We start from the raw sequence: 23,373 nt of genomic DNA, 5'->3' as shown, positions 1-23,373 counted from the left end.
AAGAGAAGAGCGGCATCTCTTCTCACGTACAATAGGGTTTTCATGGCTGTGTGTAATTTCTTCAATGAAGATATAAGTTGGAATTTTGAAAGAAGCATTCATCTACATTGACCACCGGTACAATGAATATCGCTGCTTCTACTTCTAAAAAGAGGTTAGGCCTAGCTTCTGTTTTTCAAAAGAAAAAGCCCCTACTTCTGGAAAAAGCAGGTTGAGGAGCAATTTACCAAACACCAAAAAGGCTGGTGCTTATAAGTGGAGGAGCTAAAGAGGCCCCCAAACACAGACATTCAACTTATTTTCCGACTCCGGCCAGTTGGTTCAGGTTCTTTACCCCACTAGGGCACAGCCTCACTTCTTTGGTCGCCCTACCACCACTAATTGATACCCAAATGACTAATCACTAGTGGCTTCCTAATTCCATTGAACAGCTAGAAAATCCACCACTACATATATTGTGGTCCACTTGTGCCGGCCTCTCTCAGCTCTCGTGAATCATGATGATTCCATATAGATCCCAATTAGCAAAACATATAGTGTACCTAATCCTCAACAATATATGGTGTCACCAAGCTTCTCCACTAAGAAAATTTTGTTCCTTTGTTGCTAAAGTTAGATGATTGTATGCACCGACAGTGCAATTTTAATCTCTAAAAAAATAACAGTCACTCATCTAATCCACTCCTTTATATATTTTAATATCAAAAAAATTACATCCAGTCATATTGCAAGTACCCATACACTGACGGTGCATGAAATACACTCCCGTGAAGAAATGTGGGAGGAACTAACAATGTTGTTACTGTCTATCGACGTAGCAAGTTAAAAATTCTAAGCAAAGATGCCTTAAACATAACATACTAGGTAACAGAGTAGCTTAGTTCTTAACACCACCAGAGACTAAAGTGAACCATGTCAAATTTATAATTCCAGAGCTAATACATTTCAATTACGACTAAAGCTACAAACGGGTATGTCACTCTCTACTGTTATGCTCATTGCTCTTAAGATAACATCGCATATTCCTTCCATATAATATCGATCTAAGCACTATTGTCCGCACACGAGTCCCATTAATAAATCGAATGATTTATTCTATCATCAAAAACTAGGGCGTGTCATGATAGCCCATGCACATCGCACTAAGTTGATTGCTTTACTATATATCATATATAATCACTGGTGCTACTTTCTCACCCTCTCATATATTTGCAACTCATGAGAGCTGGTCTACTCTTGTAACTGCAAGGCATCTCTACCTCCTTGTCCTTTGAGGTTTGAGCTGAGAATTCAGATATGGAGAAGAGCAAATCATTTTCTGGGTACTACTCAACTGCATATACAGAGGCGAGGTTCGGGTTTGAGGATCGACCGAAATCTTACAGCTTCAATGGTCCGGTGAGCAAGGTAGAAGGGCCATCTTCAGCATCAGGGTCTGGTAATAGTAATCCAGAGCTGGAGAGAAGGAAGAGGGTGGCAAACTATAACATGTATACCATGGAAGGTAAGTTCAAGTCGTCGCTGCGCAACAGTTTCAAATGGATCAAAGGCAAGTTTGTTGACAACTTCTATGACGAGTAGTACTATTACTGGTGAACTAAACAGTAAACAAAGTATCAAAACTCTCTCTCTTTTTGAACTGTACATAGTTTGTTTACTACGAGCATAAAACTATTGTGTTTCAAGACCTTAGTTGATTCTAATGATTTTCTAAGGCTTGGATCCGTTGACATGTATATGTATAAGAAGGTTTTGAATGCTTTCGATTGATCAAGTTTGATTCAACAGTCCTTTGCATGTGTGGAGCTGATCTTGCCAAATGAGCATGCTTACCTTTTACTTTTTATTTTCTTCTAAGGAGTGTATCGGTGTCGGAATTGATGTTTTGGCTGGACTTAATTCAGCTGTCAACTTCTGTTGCAGCATGAGTTTCCACTAGCTAGAGATGCTCTTAAAAGTAAATAAGATGAGATATTTTAGGACTCCAAATTCCGCTGTATCTGTATCTTAACATGATATGAAGATAGAGAAACAGAGACATTGTTTCATCAGATCCCAGATTAGGCTAGTACTAGCTAGAACAATTTGGATTTTGCTTTGGATCTCTGAACAAGCACCTTTCCACTTGCAAGTTGAGGAGGTTCAAAGTTGCTCGTTGATATATAATGATTCATGGAAATCGGGATGTTCCGTTGCAAATTCGAACTTATCTCAGATATCCTCCTCTTTCTGCAATGATTTCTACATTCCATTGTTCAACATTATCTATATTATTATGAGGCTAATTTTGCAGCAGCTTCTGCACAGCTAAGTTTTGAAAACAAAATTTTTAGCACACGTGTGGTCTGTGTTTTGTTATATAAACAAGAAATTTGTGTTGTTTCAACTTTATAGAAATTATAAGAAGAATCTAAGAACAGCAAGGTATAGAATACAACAAGACTGGGATTAATAACTTGAGAGGACAGATAAACAAATATCTGGTGTGTGGGTGAGAGTAATGCTAAAATTTGAGTGGAAAGGCATGATAATTTCATAATGAACATTGTCTTCCGTCGAAATTCTTCAGCAGCTCCTTACACACATGATTCTAGTCCTTCGGTCTAGCACTGAAATCCGAGCAGCATCAAATCTAGCACAAGCATACGTAAAGATCTATTGCAATGTGTTAGCAAATCATGTCTATTGTCCAATGAATCATTACACAACTACTTTTTCTGTCATCTTACCATTCAGTGCAAAACCAACTTCTTTTATTTTATGGAGAATTTTCCATAGGTAATCTGTGAAAAAAAATAAAAAAGTTTACAGAGACAGAATTATTGTTTATAGCACAAACTCATGTAAGGGAAATTTGAGACCAAAAAACTGGGAAAAAGAATTATAAGTTTCTAGCCCGTAAGGGGTAGAAAGCTTGAGCTGATAAAGATATGTTCTGATTGCCTATACTTTGTCGAATCCAAACATCTTCTCAGGATCAAAATTTCGGAAGTCTAACGTTGAATGAGATCTCCTGTATGTACCACCTTCAGTGTGGTTGACAATATCTTTTATAGAGGCCTGTAAGAGAGTAAAGTTGTTGATGTTTTTGAGAGCATCAGGATTAATGTTCTTGAGAGCATTGGGATGACCCTCGGTGCTTGGAAATCTTTTTTGATGTAAGCGGATTATTGGGGAAAGAGATGCATTCAAGTTCTCGTGTATGGAGGGTCTAAAACTGGAGGAAGCGCTGCTGCTTGCACTAGTGTTGCCCATATCTTGGCTATATATGCTTCCCATTTCTTGGCTGTGTGTCCTTCCAGTTTCCCCATTCTTTTCCTGAATAAAGTAGAAAAAGCCAGGATATAATTCTACATATGAGCTATATTAAGTAATGGTGTAGTCATTTCATATATACAAACTGAGAGCATGATAGTTTTAAGCCAAGTCTGAGTAATCAAAGAAAAAAGAAAAGGTGAAACAATGTACCCTAGTCAAAAAATATTTTCCATTTCTCACTTTCCATGTTATCAGAGAGGCGATATCACTCACAATACAAGGTGAATCTTAGACGAAAGACTGCAGTCGGGTTAAATGGCTAGTCATTGTCAATTTTTACAATATGTTGTTTCTTTAAAGACAGAATCCATTCCCACTACTATTAGTTCTTTTGTCCTGAATAATTTACTCGGAACTGCTTCCTGAGGAAGCACCTAATCCAGAAAGCAAAGCGAGCAAGTGCTCCTAGAACCCCCAAAGAACATTGTTTTTCTACCAAACACAATAAAAAGCAAGTTTGATCGATTATTTGAAAGTACATTTGGAACTACTACCACACTGTGAAAGAAGAGCCCTTATTGTGTGACGTACTACTTGAATCACTGTTCTCATTTTTTTACTAAAACACATTTTTCGCCCATGAAACTTCTGAAGTACATGATATTATCCCAAATGAAACATATATTGACTCAAACAAAAAGTCTGCTTTAAGGAACTTGTCCGTGTGCAAAACTTACCTCATTCAACGATCCAAATTCTCCTCTTCCCTGGACCTTTCTTTGATGAAAATCACGGTTTGTTTGAGACCATTGCCTTACTTTGTAGACCCTCCTTGCATCAGATGAAAAACCACAATTAGGTCATTCATATTTAGGGTGTTTAGACCTCCACTGAACTGTTAACGTGCATTTTATCTATACATTAGATGTTAGTTAAATCAAATGAGGTTTTGACAGCATTTACTCTAAATTAAACCAACTGTAAACAAAACAGCAGATCTGAAATGACAAAAATGCAATTCAAAAACCTCATGAATTAGAAAACACCTGATCAGGAGTAAGTTTTTTAGATTTCCTTGTGTTATGAAAAAGTAGTACCACATGTTAGAGTTAAATAAAAAAATAAAACAACAGAAATTTTAATTTTTCATCCAGGCAAGTTCAAATGCATGTCCAAATAAACTACATCTAGGTGTCCTTTTAGTATAGTTTGTATAATATCAATCAAAATAATGAAAGTAGATTGTTGGTAGTAATTTAATAGCATACTTCTTCCGATCCTTGCTTTGAGCCGGATCATCCTCCTCTTTATACAGCACTGGTAGAGCTGAAAGGTCACACGCCAATGGACTTGAACTAAAGAACTGAAGGCAGAAAATGAAATTAGAATCTGTAAATAACATGTTGAACAGATGTAGATCAAACAATAAAAAAGAACATACTGAAATAGTTCACCAAAGCATTTAGCTTTTCTTCATTCATTTTTCTCTTAGATCGACCAGATTTCAAATGGTATGTACTTGAGAGATGAGATTGTACTTGAAAACTTCAAAGTCATAAAGTAAAGCAGTAATAACATGGCACATTCAATTGATGTCCCATGAGAAAAAGATGTAAGCAGTTGCTAAAACAGATCAGAAATAGATAACCCCTACCCTTTAACTTCTATATAACAATGCTAGTGATCAATCACAGTACAAAACAATAAATACTCTCTATGTTAATTCATTGACCACAAACTCTTAGTCAATTCAGAATCAAATTCATGATTAATGAATTGCAAAAAGGATTGAACGTACAACTGCAACTCTGACTATTTTAACTATTGATATCTTTTTTGCCTCAAGTGCTCTTTATGACGATGTTCAGTTCAATCAAATAGAACAGAAAACTAAAAATTGGTAGAGAAAATTGACTCCAGAGAGAAAAAGCTCATTGGTACGCACTCCGCTCTGGAGACCAGAAGCGGCACTGCCACGAGATGTCGGGTCAAGAGCTAGAAGAGTGATCAACAGACCAAATGATGGCATCGAGAAGTCCCTGAAGAATTCTTCAAAACTAGGTTTGTAATGATGTGGGGGTCGGAAGCTTGTTGGTAACTTCATTTTCTTCCAGTAATCATCTGAGGGGGAACCACAAAGCTTGAAGATTCTATGAAGTTGCTCAACCTGAATACACAGATGCATAAGAGAATAAGAGAATAAAAAGTGCCAGTTATAAGATGAAAGCGAATGTTCCAGTAATTTCAGCTCTCATCATAGAAGGGATTTTCATATTGAAATTGGAGAAAGAGATGAAAAGGCAAAACCAACTATTTCTCATATGAGGACAATACATACAAAGAACTCAATATTGTTTTAATATCATCAGATAGGATATTTGATTGTGTAAATAACTCATTTGAGAAAACTGTAAAGCTGACTTGGTTCCCACAAAAGTCCTAATGAACAAATGATTCGAGTTCCTAGTGTAAGAGCATAACTAGCATCAAAGCGTTTTACCTCAGTCCTCCCAGGCATAATTGGCCTTCCTACAAACATTTCTCCCAGTAGACATCCTGCACTCCAAAGATCAATACCAACTCCATAATCTGTAGAGCCTAACAAGAGCTCTGGGGCTCTATACCAGAGTGTCACAACTCGGCTCGTAAGAGGACGTTTTTGTTTGGGAGGGAAGAAGTTTGCTAGCCCAAAATCTGCAATTTTGAGCATCCCATTCTTGTCTATTAGCAAGTTTGAAGGTTTAATGTCTCTGTGTAGAATTCCTTTCTCATGGCAGTGCTGGAGACCAGAAAGCAGTTGCTGCATATAGCACTTTACCTGTAAAAAAAAAAAAAAAAAAAATAATAATAATAATAAAAAACTCCAAGTCATTCCAAACAAACCTCTACCTAGTGGAGAAACAGTTATGAACTTAGGAACCGATGAAGTTAGTTTGCAACAATTAGAAGCCCGTGCCAATTACGCAAATAAATGAAACTATTTTACAACATTTCCACCGGAAAAAGAGTAGTCATCATCATCATCATATTCAACCTTTTCTATTCAAAATCAATAGTCGAACTGTCCCTTCCTTATCATCACCTATTCCTGATTGGTTGAGGAACTCCACACTTTTCCCAAAGACAATATTTCATGAATATGGACTCCATGAGTATGAACCAATAACTACATATAACTGTAAGGATGAAGAAGGGAAAATGCCAACCTGTGGTTCAGTGAGCCTCTCTTCAGGACGTGAGATTATTTTAGTCAAGTCGTATTGCATGAATTCAAAGACCAAATATAGACTATATTGCATCCTTGACATGGCTAGTCCTTCAAACTTGATGACATTGGGGTGATCTAGCCTCCGTAATATCATTATCTCCCTCGCCATAAACTTGATACTCTCTGGCTCTGATGTGTCAAACCGGACCTTTTTCAAAGCAACAATCTTTTTGGTGTCTCTATCACGAGCTTTGTACACATTGCTGTAGGTTCCTTGGCCTACCTGCAAAAACCAGAAATAGATTCAGGCCTAGTCATACTCTTGCCCTCCAGGAAAACCAAGTAAGGAAAACGAATTTGTGGCACCAATTCTTTACCTACCCACCTGACCTCTTCTCCTTCCAATTTCTCTAACTGAGTTTGAAAATTGAACGTATATCACTTCAATTTCATAATGATATAGCAAATAACATCACATGATAAGAACTAAGGCAACTCATTCTAGCTCGCTCACACCTTATTCACTAAGACAATTTGACAAGAAACAAAGCTATCAACTTTTTCTTGAACAGATTCTAAGAACAAATGTAACATTGGCAAAATGGGATCTTGCTGAATCTGCATTTATTTACTGAAACGATATGTAATAGAAATGAGTATAACATACTGAGTACAAATTACCTTAGCAAGCTTGTCATATGAATCAGCACTCTTCGGAACCAAGCCATCCAAAACATCTTGAGGCACATTATCAACAAGCCACTTTGGCCAGCCATCCACAATTTCATCATCATCTCCTCCAGTCTGCGTCACTGTAAGCCTTCCTGAAACATTGCCTCTCTCTGTCTCTCTACTAACCACACCCTTCCCACCTCCTCCTCCTCCTCCACTATCAGCCTTAACCTCGGCATTAACCCTCACCGGCTCCTTTCCCGGGGGTTTCAGGGCAATGGGTTTCCCTACCCCACCTCCCTTGACATACCCATGATCAACTTTCAACTTGTCAAGGCCATGAGGTCCATGAGTTGGGGAGTTGGTCTTGGTCTGAATACACCCCATTAAACCTCAGAAGCAGCGATTAGTCTCCGACTGAGTGTTTGACGGTAGCACCTAGGTGACATAGTAATCATGAAAGTGGATAAAAACATTGGGAATGTAGGGATAGGTGGTGGCAAAATTTGATTGAGCCTGCCGTCCCTTGGCCGGCACTGCTTGGATTTATGCCAAAGGAGAAGGGTGTCATTGATCATTGTTTGGCTCCGCTTACTCCGCCATGAGAATTTGGGGAATGAGACTTGAAAATGGTCTTTAGGGTTGGATAATTTTCTTTTTCCCTTCTCCATTTTCACGACTTGGACCGTTCTCAAAGGGAGTGGTAGAATGAGAAAAATGAAAGGGAGATTGTGATGGGAAGTTGGAATGCTCTATTTGGTGGGTAAATGGATCATTGGGTCTGCGTACAACAGTTGCAACCTGCCAGCAGCCAGCAGGCTACTCATCCACATTGTAATTGGAGCAATTCATAAAAAACTTAGAAAATCTATGGAATCCAAGGTATTGTATACTTTGGGTTAGTTTTCGGTGAATTCATGAATGTGATGATAGAATATTTCGGGATATGTCAAACTTCGGAGCACTACCAAATGTTTCCTCAAAAAATAATATGTTATCAAGACTTTTATGACGTTTTCGTTTTTGAAGTTTCGGTTACACTCGTAAACAAAAGGATAGTCTTTAACCCGTTATATTTGTTCATGATGAGTACGTGGGAACTGACAGAAAATGAGACAAATAGTTCATTCTGACCTGCATACACTACAAAACAGACAAAGGTCCTTCCATGTTAATTTGGCACTAGTTTAACTGCATTTTTATAAATTGCAACTCCATATTTCCTACCATATCTAAATTCCATTTAGAAAGGTACGATAATAAACTGTACAGCACCAACTCCAACTCCAATTCCACGAGTCACCTCTTCAACTATTAAATAGAGAATGAACTAACAGTTAAACAGAGTACCAACCTTGGGATTCTAGAAGCTAGCCTACCTATCTAAAAGAAGAGTATAAGGCAGACACTATACAGAAATATTTTTCTCTACATGTTGGTCTTAGTTGAAGAAAGATGCTGCAAGATTCAAAAAATTGCATAGTGGAATGTATTGCCAATCAATCCAAGTCCATGCTTCAATTCAAAACAGTAGATAGAACATATTTGATATGACTAGAAGCCATGCGTTTGAAATGGACTTGACATAACTATATGCAATGAATCATTAGGAATTTGACTGTTCTCTTATTCTTCTATTCAAGTCTTGACATATATGGGTTTGCATAGCATCTTTTTCTTTATCCTTTTCAGAAGTCTAAACAAGCACTTTAACCTCATGATGTCATTAATCCCTTGATTTGGAATCTCCATCAAAAGGGTCCCTTAGTCTCCAACCGCTACTTAACAAATCCGCTGATGCTTGTACTCTCTGCATTACAGAGCTTCTGGGAGACAGGCAGGCCAAGATCAAAGGGCCCCAAAGAGTCGGTCTGTGGTGCAGCAGCAAAAAGAAAAGATTAGCTTATATTTTTCTTTGTAAAGTTGTATATCACGGTATATCACTTCAATAAGAAATTCAATTACCCATTTGATGCCTGATAGCCCTAGGCTCCGTTCATCATTGTTCAAATATGAACAATTCATCCGTTCTGTATTAGATTCTTGCCGAGCATGGTCTTTTGGAAGCTCAGCTAATCTATTACCCTGAAAATAGACATCAGATATGAGTTGAAATTGACAACTCTAGAACAGCCACAACTTTATGCTGTTTCAAGTGTATAGTCTTGTGACTAGGGATTTGAACAGATGTTTAAGAATAAAAATAGCCTCATGTTTGATCATACGCAAGAGACTAAAGAATGTAGTCTAATTATTTTAATTAAACCAAGGTTGGAATGGTCTACCAAACGGAATTGCTTAATATATCAATTGCTAAAATAAACCAGAAGACATCCCTCAAAAGGTTCACAAACATGCAAGGCATTTTCTTACTCCATTAAAACCTAAATGTTGCTATTCCACCACACATCACCTTGACACCTAATTTAACCCACCTAAATGTTCCTATTCCACCACACATCCTCATTTAACCAAGAAATCAATGTTAAATAGTTGCTACGTCCTTAATACTTCAACAGATTTGGAAATTTCAAGTTTCAACTTTTCAATACCTTAAGCATTCTTCGCAGCTAATTTTGAGGTTATCAATCAAAACAATTGGTGGCTGATGTGAAATCCAAGTTTAAACATTAGAATTTATCATATCAAATTAATCCATGTAGTACTCAAATCATGTATAGATGATATACAAATACACATTACGTTTTATGTGGCAAGATTACTGTAAAGTAGACTGAAAGGTAATGGATTTCAAACCCTAGTAGATTGAAGCAACATACATTTATGCACAGTCGCAGTAAAAGAAACAAATAAGCAAACAGAATTACACAAACCTTGGCTGGAAGAGGAAACTTGAACAGTTTGAAACCAGAGTTCTGGCTCGAACCTCCACAACTTCCTCCGATACCCAGAACATCTTTTCCCAGAGAAAACTTTTGAGAGGGAAATGCATGACAGGTTTCTTCAGCATCCAAAATTGATAAGCAAGAATCATGAGCAGATGGCCTTGAACCTTGAGGATTATCATAAATTGAATGAGCTGGCTGCAAGCTTGAATTGCTCATAGTTGATTGCGCACCAAAACGATTGATTTTTCCCTGTAAGGATACTTCAGACAGGATGCCGCCAATGCTTATAGATGGACAATCAGCCCACAACTCAAATGATTTTGAATCACTCTTTATGCCCACAGGATGTGGGGTTTTAGCCTTCTCTCTCTGTTTTTTATTTCCATTATTGCACTTAGCCTGTAAGGATGCTTCAGAAAGGAGGCCTCCAATGCTTATGTCAGTTACAGTATCAACAACCAGTGCATGTTTACCATCCACCCCCCTCTGGCCATCACTCTAAATACAATAAAACAGAACTTCAGAATATCAGTAAAATCAGTGAAAATACATGTTGCATCTAAATCTAATGTGTGCAATGCAGATAGCTAAAAAAAGTCCTCTATAGGATACACAAGAAGTTTCTTTATCTGCTGAAAGATTGTCAAAGGAAGGATGCGAAAAGCTTGTATGAGAAATCCAACATTTCTTCATGTCTATATAGACTTCCCAGTTGATGCAATTTCAACTTAAAAAAGTCATACTCACCATAAATTAAGTGTTTCAGAAAATTCAGGTATTCACATTAATAAATGCAAAAGGTTACTTGGGTGATGATGGAGGTGCTTGTGAGCATTATGATGAAGGAATCACTCAAGAGAGAGAAGCAGAAGAAAACTTTACCAAAAGATCAGCATCTACATTAGAAATCTTCTCAGCATTTGAATTTGTCCTTTCATTTATTGATTCCATATATTTGCTTGTTAACACACTGTGGTTCTCTACCTCATATGCATTCTCTGCAGGGGTGCTAGTAGCTCTCTGTATGCTTTCAGATTGTAAGTCAACCTTGCCATAAGCTGATGTAGAAGGCTTCTCGGAGGTTTTAGGTTCATTAGAGAACCAACCATACCTTGAAAATTATATCGAGTCAGATACATTATAACAAGTTACACAATCCCTATTTTCAGCTCAAATTACACAATCCTTTTGAGCAAGAGAAATGAATAAGATTTATACCTTAAGCGAAAAATTTCAGGGCTTTCAATAGCTGCATAGACATCTCCGGCACTGGTTTCAGCATCATTCAACGTCCATCTTCTGTTACTAGATACACTGTCCTGTATCCTGTATGGGAATAGAACCGGCTCACCAACAGCAGCACTTGAACTGCCCCATTTGCTAATAAGGTGCTTTAGAACAGAAGAAATCTTCTTCCGTGCTCTAAGAGTGAGTTCCAAATACGGATGAAATCCATCCTAAAGTGGAATAAAACAAAACGAAACTTAAAATTAAAGTGACAAGATTTTTATGCTTTCAAATAAATAATACTGTTGTCATTTCCAAAGCTTCATCATTCAAGAATTACCTTTTCCAATCCTATTCGAATGCCTTCATTTACAGGAAAAAGCTGCAATTTGATCTTTGAATGAGGAAGAAGTGGTTTCCCTCCATTAATGCCATAAAAAGGCAGCTTCTTTGTTGGTTCTGAACACTGTACATCATCAGAAATCTCCAAATCCAAGCCTTTAGCTGCATTGCAAGGTGATAAATGCTCATCTTTTTCATTGAAGAAGTCGTCACCTTTCCCTATGGAAAATAAGGTGAAATAAGCAAAACAGAATTCCCAAATTAGCTGCAGTTTCAATGCACGTGTCTTTGATATGTTTCTCCATATGCAAATTTTTAAATAAGGAAAGCATGGAAAAATGAAGATTTTACTGCAAATGAACTTTGTCTAGAATTATTAAATTCAACAATATTAGCAAATCCTGTTCATGCAAATGCATACAAAAACTAACTGTTAATGTAAGGTTCAAGTTTGATAGTATTCAAGCATATTACTAAGGATGAGATTTTTTTTTTTTTTTTTTTTTTTGTACCTGGTTCTCTATGACAGTGCTGTGTAGTTCTACTTGTAGATTTTTGTTCCCCCATGCCACCTTTACTTGCTCTGCCCTTTATAGGAACCTTGATCACTTTTGAGTTTCTCTGTCTAGGAGCTTTCATGTTGTTTCAGCCCTCCAGTACTTTTTAGCCGCTGTCACACAAATTTGTCATCTTTCTCATAAGAAAAACAATGATGAATATCTAGCTTCTAAGTTATTTGCAATTATGTTCAAAGGCAATATTAGTTTAACCAACTGGTGTAAGCACAAGAATTTACATAGTTTATCAATTTATTAGTATTCCCATTAGTCTATTTACCCTTTCCTTTTGTATCATATCAAAGCATACATTGTTTGAATAGCACGAAAGTTGCACTGCCCTTTCTCACATATTTGCTCCAAAAGTAAGTTTGTGCAGAAGACAAAGTCTTTCAGGCCAAACACAGATATCCACATAACAAAACTTAAAACACCAAAAAGAAAAGAAAAAAAACCCAATAATACTGCGGAAGAAATCATGTTATCCACCCGAAGATCAAATCAACAATCCAAGTTTGAAGATTGATGAATTCTCCAAACCAAAGAAAAAAGCTACACCGATCCCTAAGAAGCCCCAAATAAACTAAACGGGATGTCCCTCTTACTCAGTGAGATATAAATTCTGAAGATCTAACAGCTAAGCTAGCGAATCACAACTCTATTCCTAGTTCCATGTACAAATGGCTCTCACCGCAGTCATTTGATTCAAGCATCGGCTAGCAATTGCATGTATATATGTGCAAAATTGAGACCAAAACACCAGTAATTCCAGAATCTAGGGTTTTGAGCACAAAATGCTCGGATACAAATGAGATTAATTCCGACGATTTAGTTCACATAATCGAAAACCGAATCGTAAACGAGAACACTCAAATCCAAAACATATTTAATTACATCTATATAGCTGGTAAATCTCAGGCCCATTGATTTCACTAAATTGCAGAAAAACAAGGAAGAATTAAAGAGTGGTCGATTGAAATTGAAACAAAGCGAAGGACTTTCTGGATATTAAAACCAAATCGTAATGCTTACCGAAGCCTTCATACCTTATTAGATTGAACCCAAGCGAAGAGAGTGAAAGAGAGAGAGAGAGAGGGAGACCCCAAAACGTTGGGCGCGAATGAGTTTGGGTTTTTGAGTTGGAGACCTATTGCCGCCTTAAACCCGAAATTATTTATTTACGAGTATTTTACTATTTATTTATAAGCATCTCACACACGTCTTCGCACGTGTCGTAATTTTAAAAAAAATGGTCGTGACCACTTAACAATAAAATTGTCCACTTACTCCACTAAGAGTTTTTTAATCTCACTTACCCAATCTAACATCTATTGACAATTTTGCCCTATCAATTCACCTAAAACTCATCAATCTCTCTCTCCTCTCTCTCTCTCTCTCAAAACTGCCTCCTCACCCAAACCACCGTCGTCAATCTGGCAACATGTTCCTTGGCAGCTTCTCGGCCATCACTGCTGGCTACTCCATCGTAGGAGACGACGGGCTGCTCAGATTCAAGTTCTCCCCCAAACTCTCTCACTTCAGACACCTCTCGATCAAATCGACGTCGACTCGAACATATGGATCACATCGTAACCAACGTCTCTCTCTCCTCCAGGTCCCAATTCAAACCCTAATTCTCTGCAACCCCTGTTTAATTTCATATCAAAACCAAAGAAACTTTTCCAGCGGCAGTGATCAATTCCATATTCGTTTTCAGGCGGAGAAAGAATCGCAGGCGAATAAGTCTCAAGAGCTGGCGTTGAAGCTCGGGAGCATGGGGGCGATGGAGCAGCGGTGCTTGGTGGTGGAGCAGAAGATCGCGACCCAAAGATTCAAGATCTGGGAGCTCTGGTCCGATATCGAGTTTCTTCATCCCCAGTCGATCTGATCTAGTGCCCAGAGCACTTTTTCTTTTCTTTTTTTGTATACTGTGAGCTTTGAGAATGGGGAAGGAAAAAAAAAGTAAACGTGTACAATTGAACATATAAATTGATCAATTGTGTCTTTAGTGTATTCATTTTGGTTCACTTGAGGGAAATAATATGATTATTGGAGGGAAATAATACGATTATTGGGGCAATAATATGATTATTGGGGCCATAATATGATTATTGAGAGGCAATAATATGATTATAAATTGATCAATTGTGCCTGTAGTGTATTCATTTTGGTTTTGGAAGTTTATACAATTCACTGGACGGCAATAATATGATTATTGGGAGGTAATAATATGAGTATTGGGGGGCAATAATATGATTCCGGTCGCCGGAGTCCCGTCACCTGTCACTGGTCGCCGGAGTCCGGTCACTGGTTGCCGGATTCCTGTCACCGGTCGCCGGAGTCCGGTCACCAGACCACCACCGGAGTCAAGCAAGGTCTCCAATGACTTCTTTCTCTAAGTGACAAAGAAGGAGAGGGCAAAATTGTCCAAAAAATAAATAAAAATGAATTAAAAAATACTTAATTGGGTATTAGGGAAATAATCTCTTAGAGTGTTAGGATAAGTGGACAATCTCTTAGTGTTTGGGTAAGTGGGCAATTTTTTAGCTAAAATTGGGTAAATGATCATTTCCTCTTTAAAAAATTACTTATTGTTTAAGGAAAACCAAAATTGGGAGAGCATTGAGTCGTACTTTCATTGATAATATGGGCCTCTTCTTTGTATAGAGGATTACAAGACATAGAATCAGAGTTGTACAAGGAAAGATAATCGTTCAATTAATCGGATATCTATGAATATCTCCGAGAATATCTCTAATTCAAAACCCTATTTCAACTAGGTCAAGTAATCTAGGGTTTGGGTTAGACACATATTCTGGATTTACTTGAACACTCACCCTTGTGTCGCCCAAACGTAGTGCTCCTCTCATTGCCTCATTAAAAACCTTGCCGAGTAACAAAAACCCTGTAGGACAAAAATAATCTCGATCAAACGGGAAAAAGAGCGCAACACACCCTTGACGTTTCGAGACCATATATGTAGACATCTCCCCCTTATGTCTGCATCTCCCCCTGATGACTACGGTCATGGGAGTTCGGATCACTTCCACAAACGATGCTACCAACATGTTTCTCGAAAGTGGAATTTAGGCAATGACTTAATGAACAAGTCTGCCACACTGTCCTCAGATCGAACCTAGTTCACTTTGATCTTGAGAGAATCTGTTGTTGTTGATTATGCTTGGTGTTGTCGCTTTTGATGTAGCCTTGCTTCATTTGTTCAAAACAAGCAGCATTATCCTAAATACTTGTAGGCTCATCTGTGGTAGACTTCAACCCACAATTGTTCGAACATGCGTAACTATGGATCCAATTCATATACATTCACGAACCACTTTGTGAAGAGTAATAAACTCTGCATTGTTCGAAGATATAGCGACTAGGGTTTATTCTGTAGACCTCCAAGATATCACGGTCTTTACCCATGGTGAACACTTAACCAGTTTGGGAATGACCTTTGTGTGGGTCAGAGAGATACCCAACATCAGTAAAACCTTCCAAAACACATGTCGTTTTGGGATGGGGATAGTGAACGTAGGCCAGCGTTGGCGGCGTTCCTGGTGTGTGATGGGTCCGAATCCATCATCTCTCTGTAGGGATAGAACAAACTCATATCAATCGTACATCTCAAGTACAGAAATATATCTTTTACACCAATCTAATGGCATCGCGTTGGCGCAAAGCTATATCTAGCTAACAAGTTCATGGCAAATGAGATGTCTGGTCTTGTGCATTGAGCTAAGTACAATAAGGCGCCTATTGTACTCAAGTAAGACACTTATGCCTCAAGCACATTTTCGTCATATCCTTCGAACGAGGAGGATCTTTTTCAGGATCAAGACTACGAACGATCATGGGGGTGTTTGAAGGTTTGACCTTGTCAAAATGCTTAAGCATCTATCAACACGATGCTCAAGTTCCAAACTGAGACATAATCATGTTCTCCAAAAAACAATCATCTCAAAATCGGATTTCAAGTGTTCAGCGGTTTCCCTTAACTATTTAAGGGCTTCCAATGAAGTTCATGTCCAACATGCATGAACCGCAATAGAATCCGAAACTTGTTATGGAAACGCGCAGGCATATCCCTTCCCAATAAAGTAGTCACTTTAGTCAGCATTTCAACCCTATTGTAAACGCGCTCAGTGGTCTAGTGCCACTTGACTTAGGTAAATGAAGTTCACCATGAACCTTCATGTACATTCCATATCTAGATCCCCATAGAGATTCGTAGTGACCACATTTGTAAGCTACATGATCAATTATTCAGAAACTACCAAACTAACAGGGTAGTGGAGTGTAGTGACATCCATTATGAGAGAATATGTCTCGACATCCATTACGAGAGAATATGTCTCATCGTAGTCGATTCCAGGGCTTTTTGTGAGAAGCCTTGCGCTATAAGGCGAGATTACCATCTATTTTTCTCACCACGCTTTCTAACGAAGACCCATTAGTCAACAGGTTTTATGTTAGGAGGTGTTGGCATCATTGGCTCAAAAACCTTCCTCTTCATTAGAGAATCTATCTTAACTTGGATCACATCTTTCCATTTAGGCCAATTTTCTTTCTACGTTGGCATTCATTCATCAACGGAGCGTGGTTCGATATCATCGTACTTAACAAACTCATGCGTAACTACATCATCAATTATGATGGAATTTCTATCCCATGTCTCATATACACTAGTGTAATTTTCAAAGAGCTTTATATTCTCAAGAATAGATTCTGACGTTGAGACGTCCCCCAACAATAAACATAATCCGGAAGATTCTCATGAGACAGATTTTGAGTGTCGATGATCTAAGGAATGGGTTGTGCCAAAGTATCCTTCGAACCCACGGGCCTCCCATGCATCCTAGCTGGGGCCATGGCCTATAACACCAGAGTGCCACTCTCTTTGGCGTGCGCGCCATGCCTACCTCCATGTAGGGTGGCGCTACGTCCTCTAGTAGGGACGTCATTCCTTGCAGGCATATTTGCAGCAGATGAGTGATCTCGTCACTTTAACAGGGATCGGGACGAGACATAGTGGGGGTGACAATTCCTGTCGTTCCTGCAGAACATTATTGTTCCTATCTCCCTCTAACGACAGGAAGATTGTCTCATCAAAGTGACAACCAACAAATCTAGAGGTAAGGAGATCGCCTTGCAAGGGCATTAAATGGCGGACGATTGTTGGAGTCTCAAATCCAAAGTAGTTACTCATTCGTCTGTAAGGACCCATCATAGAGCGCAGAGGCTATGCAATTGGCACATAAATGGCACACTCAAAGATGGATAAGTATGATACTTGTACCTAGTCACTAGCTGTAACGCAGAGGTAGATTGAGTGGCGGTGGGTCGTAGACGAATTAGCATAGCTGCATGTGATATTGCATCACCCCAAGCAGATATAAGGATATTGGTGCGCATTAGCAAATTCCGGGCTACCATCATAGCCGTTTCCGCGAGACCATTTGGGTATGTACATGAGAATATGATGTCCAACATCAGTCCCAGTGATATGCAATAACCATCGAAAGTCTTCGATATAAACTCTCTAGCAATGTCAAATCCAATTGACTGAATAGGATGATCCGGGGAGTGAGCCCGTTGTCATAGAATAGTGCTAGAAGTGTAGCATAAGCAGCATTACAAGTGGACAATGGCACAATACGTGACCAGCGTGTTTGCTTGTCAACCAATATTATGAGATATTTAAACGTCCGCAGGTTGGTTAAATCAGTCCACAGAATCCCCATGGATTCTATGTAAGAACAGAATGAGTATTTTCATATCTTTTACATAGGACTGTCTCAGTCCTAAATTCTCTAAGGAACTGACTTTGCAAAACGAGCGAGAGGCTTTAGAAGCAACCAATGAGGATTTTGGTTAGGCCTGAGCGTCTGAAATGCTATTTGAAGCAAAGTTGGTGATTGCAGCATCACTTGGGGTGCCATCACCATGATGGACGTCATCCATGGTATCATGGATAGGGACTGTGTCAGCCCTATGCTGGTGGTGGACGGCGACGGTGCCTTAGGCAGCGGCGGCGGTCATACTTAATCAAGGAATCAACCTTTAATTCGTGCTTCATTTCGCTCGAAAAATGGATGTCCGTGTGAAGTCTTTCGTAGATGGATCATCATATTATTACTAGGATGACCTATCATGTCATGACAAAGCCAATATGTGTCTAAATCCAAAAGATCTTATCTCATAACTTTATTGGATTTAATAGCTCGAATAGTGACATAGAGTCCACTAGAGAGACAAATATACTTTTCTAATATGCGCCTTTGTTAACAATAGTTAGAGGTATTGCAAAGGAACTCATTTCCGTTCTCCACAGGCATTTTCGCATGGAATCCGTTAGCTATTCATAGGTGCGATTTGCCCTAGGAGCGTAGATACTTTCTGTGACAGTAATCAAGGTGCCATTTGGCAAAGGGAACTTGGGCTATTCCATGTCCTTGAATTAATACTGATGGCCCAGCCATCGTAGTCAAAAAGTAATATGCTCGCAATCAAAATGGAGTCATAATGAAAATAACCAGAAGTTTTATTCATAAGCCAACAGAGTACATCATTGTCTCTTAACCATTAGGAGAATCAAATCCAATGCTAGTTAATGCAAAACAAAGGTTGTCGTTTGACTTCTTTCGGTAACTCCAAAATAAATATGATCAAGTGAGTAGAGAGATGTAGGTAAAACAAGGCTCGCTTAAGTACCACTGATCTCAAAACCTTCCTAGACATCATACTCATTTTGGATGAGCCTATATGAAGAAAAACTAAACCAATGGCATTTACTACAAAGTATATGACAATAGCCTATTACATCTCTTAGAAAAATAATCACTTAAATAGAATTGGCAATCTTTTGATCCCAGCCAGATTTGTAGTCTTCAACCCTTCACTCTAGATCATCTTCTTGATCTTCTTGTTCCACATAGTAGGCTTCTCTTGCTTCACAATACGTTTTGTAGGAGGTGACAATTTCTTAACGAGCTCTACAAATGTGTGTCCAATGACCGAATACTCCACATCGAGAACATACTTCTCTTTGCTCAGACTCCATTGATTGAGGCGCTTTGAAAGCGTCATTTAGATGGCTCCTAGTATTGGTGGCGCCACCAACATGGCCAGAGGTGTTGCCTCCCTCTCTCTTTCCACGTTGACCTCTTTGGTTCCTTGTTCGCCTATTTTGGCGGTTACCTTCCCGAGTAGAGCTATTATATGGACCAGAACGTTCAGAAATATCCCTAAGATTAGGGTATTGCTCTTGGCGCCCTCTCTTATGGGCGCGACTATATTTGGATTCCGGAATATGCTATGTTTCCACGGATCTCGAATTATAGTTCTTCACAAGGATGTTGTCATGCTTTTCAGCAACATTCATAGCTCCAATGAGCTCATGAAACATTGTGATTCGTCCTACAGTAACATCGATTCTATAGTTCTTAGCAACCATCAATGCAGAGATGGGGAAGGTAGAGAGAGTCTTCTCAATCAACATCGCATATGTGATCTCTTTACCACAGAATTCCATTAAGGATTTAATGCGAAGTACTTCCGAGTTGTAATCAAGAACTGACTTGAAATCACAGAAGCGAAGGTTATTCCTTCTCACTTCTAGGTCAAGAAGCAGGGAGTCACGGACGTTGCCAAATCTTTCTTCGAGTGAGACCCACAACCTTCTGGGTTCTTCTTCATTCATACACTCGTACTGGAGCGAATCATCCATATGACGAGTCATTAGGATGATGACTTTCGCCTTATTTGCCTCTAAGGCTACTCTATTTGCTTCCAAAGTTTGAGCTTGCTCAATAGTTAACACGTCCTGGCTAGGTTTGAGAATCGTATCCAGGATTCCATCCGCCTTGAGATGCTAGCGGACATCACGAACCCACATGTGATATCCAGAGCCAGTTGTTCCCAATGGAACAAAGTCCAATTTGTTCAAGTTACTCATCCTGAAAGAGAACAAGAAAAAGGGTTAGTTTCGGAGCGGAAAAAGCTACCTGAAAACATATAAAATTTCTGAGTGTAATCGCCTCCAAAAGATATTGGATTAGATCAAAACAATGACGTAAATGGTCGATCATAAATTCTCTACAAACTCTAAGTTTGGAGATCTCAACAAGCTCCAAGCTTGGAGTGAGCACGAACCCTCACAGTTTGACTTAATTAGGTCTCCCCTATGATGAAGAAAGGGCGGTAGAAGAAGGGAGTTTGCAAGTCCCCGAGAAAAAGAATAAAAACTTCAAAAACGGGAAATTTTAGTAAAAATTACCTCGAAATAGGTCACCGGAAAATTTGGTCTGAAAAGTCACCAAAAAAAACTCGCCTTAAAACTCTTCGGCATTGACATGGCACCGGACTGCTGACGTGGTAGTGGGTTGCTTCTGGGCTGCCTTCTTTTCCTTTCCCTTTTTCACTTCTCTTTTCTTCCGGTTTTCTGCAGGAAATCTAGTCGACCGGTTCAGTATCTTTTATGAGGGGCTTTTGAGATTTTCTTCCTATTCCTGAATCCTAAGATCCATATGCTACTAGTGGCAAAATTTGGTAGCAATTGGAGGTCCGAAAGGTGGTGAACCGGTGGAATATTTGTTGAGGGTTGTTTGGAGCTTCCGGTAGCCAGTTAGGTAGGTTTCCTGCCGGTCCTAGTGGTTCTGCCGCCGGTTCTAAATTCCTATGGTCAAGGGCTTCAAGTTGTGTGGTGGAGGCAGAAAATGGTTCAAGGTTTTGTATTCGGATTTAAGGTTTTAGGTTCTTGATTCAGGGTTTGGCTATTTGTTTCAGGATTAGGGCTTCGTGCTGATAACGTGTTTAAGGAAAATCAAAATTGTGAGAGAATTGAGTCGTATTTTCATTGATAATAGGGGCCTGTTTATATAGAGGATTACAAAACATAGAATCAGAGTTGTACAAGGAAAAATAATCGTTCAATTAATCGGAAATCTATGAATATCTCCGAGAATATTTCTAAGTCAAAACCTTACTTCAACTAAGTCAAGTAACCTAGGGTTTAGATCAGACACATATTCTAGATTTACTTGAACACTTATCACTTTTTATCAACCAGTTTTTTTTTTTCCTAAATCGAAGAAAAGAAAATTATAATGAAGAATCTTTTTCACAACTTATAGCCAGACGATCAAAGAAATGAGCATTATAAGATGAAAGGGGTAGGGAATGTCTCCAAGCATTGACAGTAGAATTGTGTCATGTATTAGCAATGGCATCAGCAAAGAAATTGGCTTCGCTTGATGCGTCTGATGCTTAAATTTAAGAGCTGATTTGATGACTAAAGAATATCTTTAAGGATGAATTTGATCCGCCAAGGGGGAGAAATGGTTCCGAGGAAGCTATCAATCAAAAGTTTTGAATCTCCTTCAACTTCCAAATTTGTGAAGCCATGAATGATTGCAGCATGAAGTCCAACTCTTAAAGCTAGAGCTTCAAATGTCACGACACTATTTAAGCCTATATTTTTAGAGGCAGCAAGAATTGGATTACCACGTTCATCTCTAAATATAAAACCATCGGCACTAAGATGATTAGATTTAACATATCCATCAAAATTTAATTTTAAGAAACCTGAAACAGGAGGGTGTGATTTGATCATTTCTCTATATTTGATTCTCTTTATAGGAGGGCCATTAAAAAATTTATAATTAGAGAATAAGGTGGAGGCTAAGTACATTAATATTATCTAAATATCTAAGATCCTTTTTGGTGTTTCTAAAAATGACATTGTCTATATTAATTCAAATGCTGTAAAGGGTACATAAAGCAATAGAAGGATCATTGAATTTAGAAAGCAAATCCAACCAGTCAATAAAGGACTTAGTCCAGTTGGTTAGGTCTAAATTAGGGAAAAAAAAGCTTTCCAGACCTGAAGAGAGAAACTAAATTCAAAAAACAGGTGCTTAATTGATTCAAGAGTATTATGACAAATAGGGCAAGACCTATCGATACTAAAATTGGAATGAATATTTATGAAAAAAAAAAATGGAATGAATATTGTCTCTAGTATCTCTTCCTGATTAATTGCCAACTAAACTAAAGATTTTGATATTAGGTGGTAGGTAGCATTTCCACATTTTGTTCAGAAGGTTAGATCTAGAGTTCAAATTAGTTTTGATATTCAAGGGATGGATAAGTCATCAACGCTGATCAAATCATGAAACTTTCCTAAAATTACCTTCACTGTATACATTAGGAAGTGTATTATTTATTTTTCACAAGTTTTGTAATTTTTTTTTTTTAAGGAAGCTAAATAAGGGCTAATTCTTCGTCCTTATTTGAAATCTTATTCAACCAATACTTTGTAAATTATTATTTAATTTTTCCAAGTTTAAATTTGAATTTGTTCAAGAAAATCCAGAATATGTGTCTGACCCAAACTCTAGGTTACTTGACCTAGTTGTAAGATGGTTTTGAATTAGAGATATTCTTGGAGATATTCATAGATATCCGATTAATTGTACGATTATCTTTCCTTGTACAACTCTGATTCTATGTCTTGTAATCCTCTATATAAAGAGACCCTTATTATCAATGAAAACACGACTCAATTCTCTACCAATTCAGTTTTCCTTAAACAGAATCAAATTTCATTTAGCATGTAAGACATTGCCGTAATTCTCCACTGTTTATGGTGAATGATAATTTTTCTAATGTTTATCTTCTACAAATTAATGAACTAAGTGCATCCAAGCATTCAACTTGAAATATTTAATCATCTCAAAAAACCGTTTCTTTAATATATAAAGGCCTCATTTGGGATTGCTTCGCTTTTAAAAAAATCAATTTTTGTTTAAAATTTTAGATTTTATTGTGTTTGGTAAATAGATAAAAGCAACTTTAATTGAAAATTATAGGTCACTAGAAGTTGTTGTGGATCAAAACACGCTCTGAAGTTGTTTTATGTACTGACAACACTCTTAAAAATATTATTTACCAAAAACGAAACTGTATTAATTCACCATTGATTATTCTCACAACGTAGCAGCAACAGTTTTTTTTTAAAAGTCATAGCAATCCCAAACTAGCTCAAAGTATTTAGAAATTTTTTTCATTGTTAAAGAAAAATAAAGGGCTAAATACTAGTTAGTACCCTGTGGTTTAGGTCCAAAATCAATTCAGTCCCTGAACTTCTAATTTCATAAAAAACACCCCTGCACTTTTAATTTTGATCTAATAGGTCCAATTCGTTAATATTCTGTTATGGGTTCAAGTTATAGTTGGGCAATTTGTTGAAAAACTATTT

General features: G+C 38.1%; 2 protein-coding genes across 5 annotated transcripts; both read right to left on the bottom strand.

Annotated features, from left to right (window-relative positions):
• Positions 1-2,723: 2,723 nt before the first annotated feature.
• LOC112187399 (probable serine/threonine-protein kinase At1g54610) lies at positions 2,724-8,102 on the bottom strand. 2 transcript variants are annotated; one of them, XM_024326163.2, is made up of 7 exons: positions 7,148-8,102; positions 6,465-6,749; positions 5,759-6,076; positions 5,204-5,425; positions 4,527-4,621; positions 3,996-4,086; positions 2,724-3,318 (listed from the first exon to the last, which is right to left on the bottom strand). In XM_024326163.2, the coding sequence occupies exons 1-7, from the start codon at positions 7,523-7,525 to the stop codon at positions 2,944-2,946; spliced, it is 1,764 nt and encodes a 587-aa protein (XP_024181931.1). In that variant the 5' UTR covers positions 7,526-8,102; the 3' UTR covers positions 2,724-2,943. The 2 variants fall into 2 exon arrangements, with proteins under 2 accessions (XP_024181931.1, XP_024181930.1); XM_024326162.2 differs by having other exon boundaries at positions 2,725-3,318; positions 3,996-4,089; positions 7,148-8,098.
• A 528-nt stretch (positions 8,103-8,630) lies between these two features.
• On the bottom strand, positions 8,631-13,271 carry LOC112187400 (TSL-kinase interacting protein 1). Of its 3 annotated transcripts, none has more exons than XM_040513141.1 (8): positions 13,160-13,271; positions 12,069-12,226; positions 11,555-11,775; positions 11,206-11,444; positions 10,864-11,098; positions 9,973-10,485; positions 9,104-9,223; positions 8,631-9,009 (listed from the first exon to the last, which is right to left on the bottom strand). In XM_040513141.1, exons 2-8 carry the CDS (start codon positions 12,193-12,195, stop codon positions 8,917-8,919), a joined length of 1,548 nt encoding a protein of 515 aa, XP_040369075.1. In that variant the 5' UTR covers positions 12,196-12,226; positions 13,160-13,271; the 3' UTR covers positions 8,631-8,916. The 3 variants fall into 3 exon arrangements, with proteins under 3 accessions (XP_040369075.1, XP_024181932.1, XP_040369076.1); XM_024326164.2 differs by having other exon boundaries at positions 10,870-11,098; XM_040513142.1 differs by having other exon boundaries at positions 13,146-13,269.
• Between the last annotated feature and the right edge of the window lie 10,102 nt (positions 13,272-23,373).

Source organism: Rosa chinensis, chromosome 2 (genome assembly GCF_002994745.2).
Source record: "Rosa chinensis cultivar Old Blush chromosome 2, RchiOBHm-V2, whole genome shotgun sequence".
In the NCBI taxonomy this organism is placed as follows: Eukaryota; Viridiplantae; Streptophyta; class Magnoliopsida; order Rosales; family Rosaceae; genus Rosa; species Rosa chinensis.
Note: the sequence above shows the minus strand (reverse complement) of the source record. Positions and strands in the feature narration are given on the sequence as shown.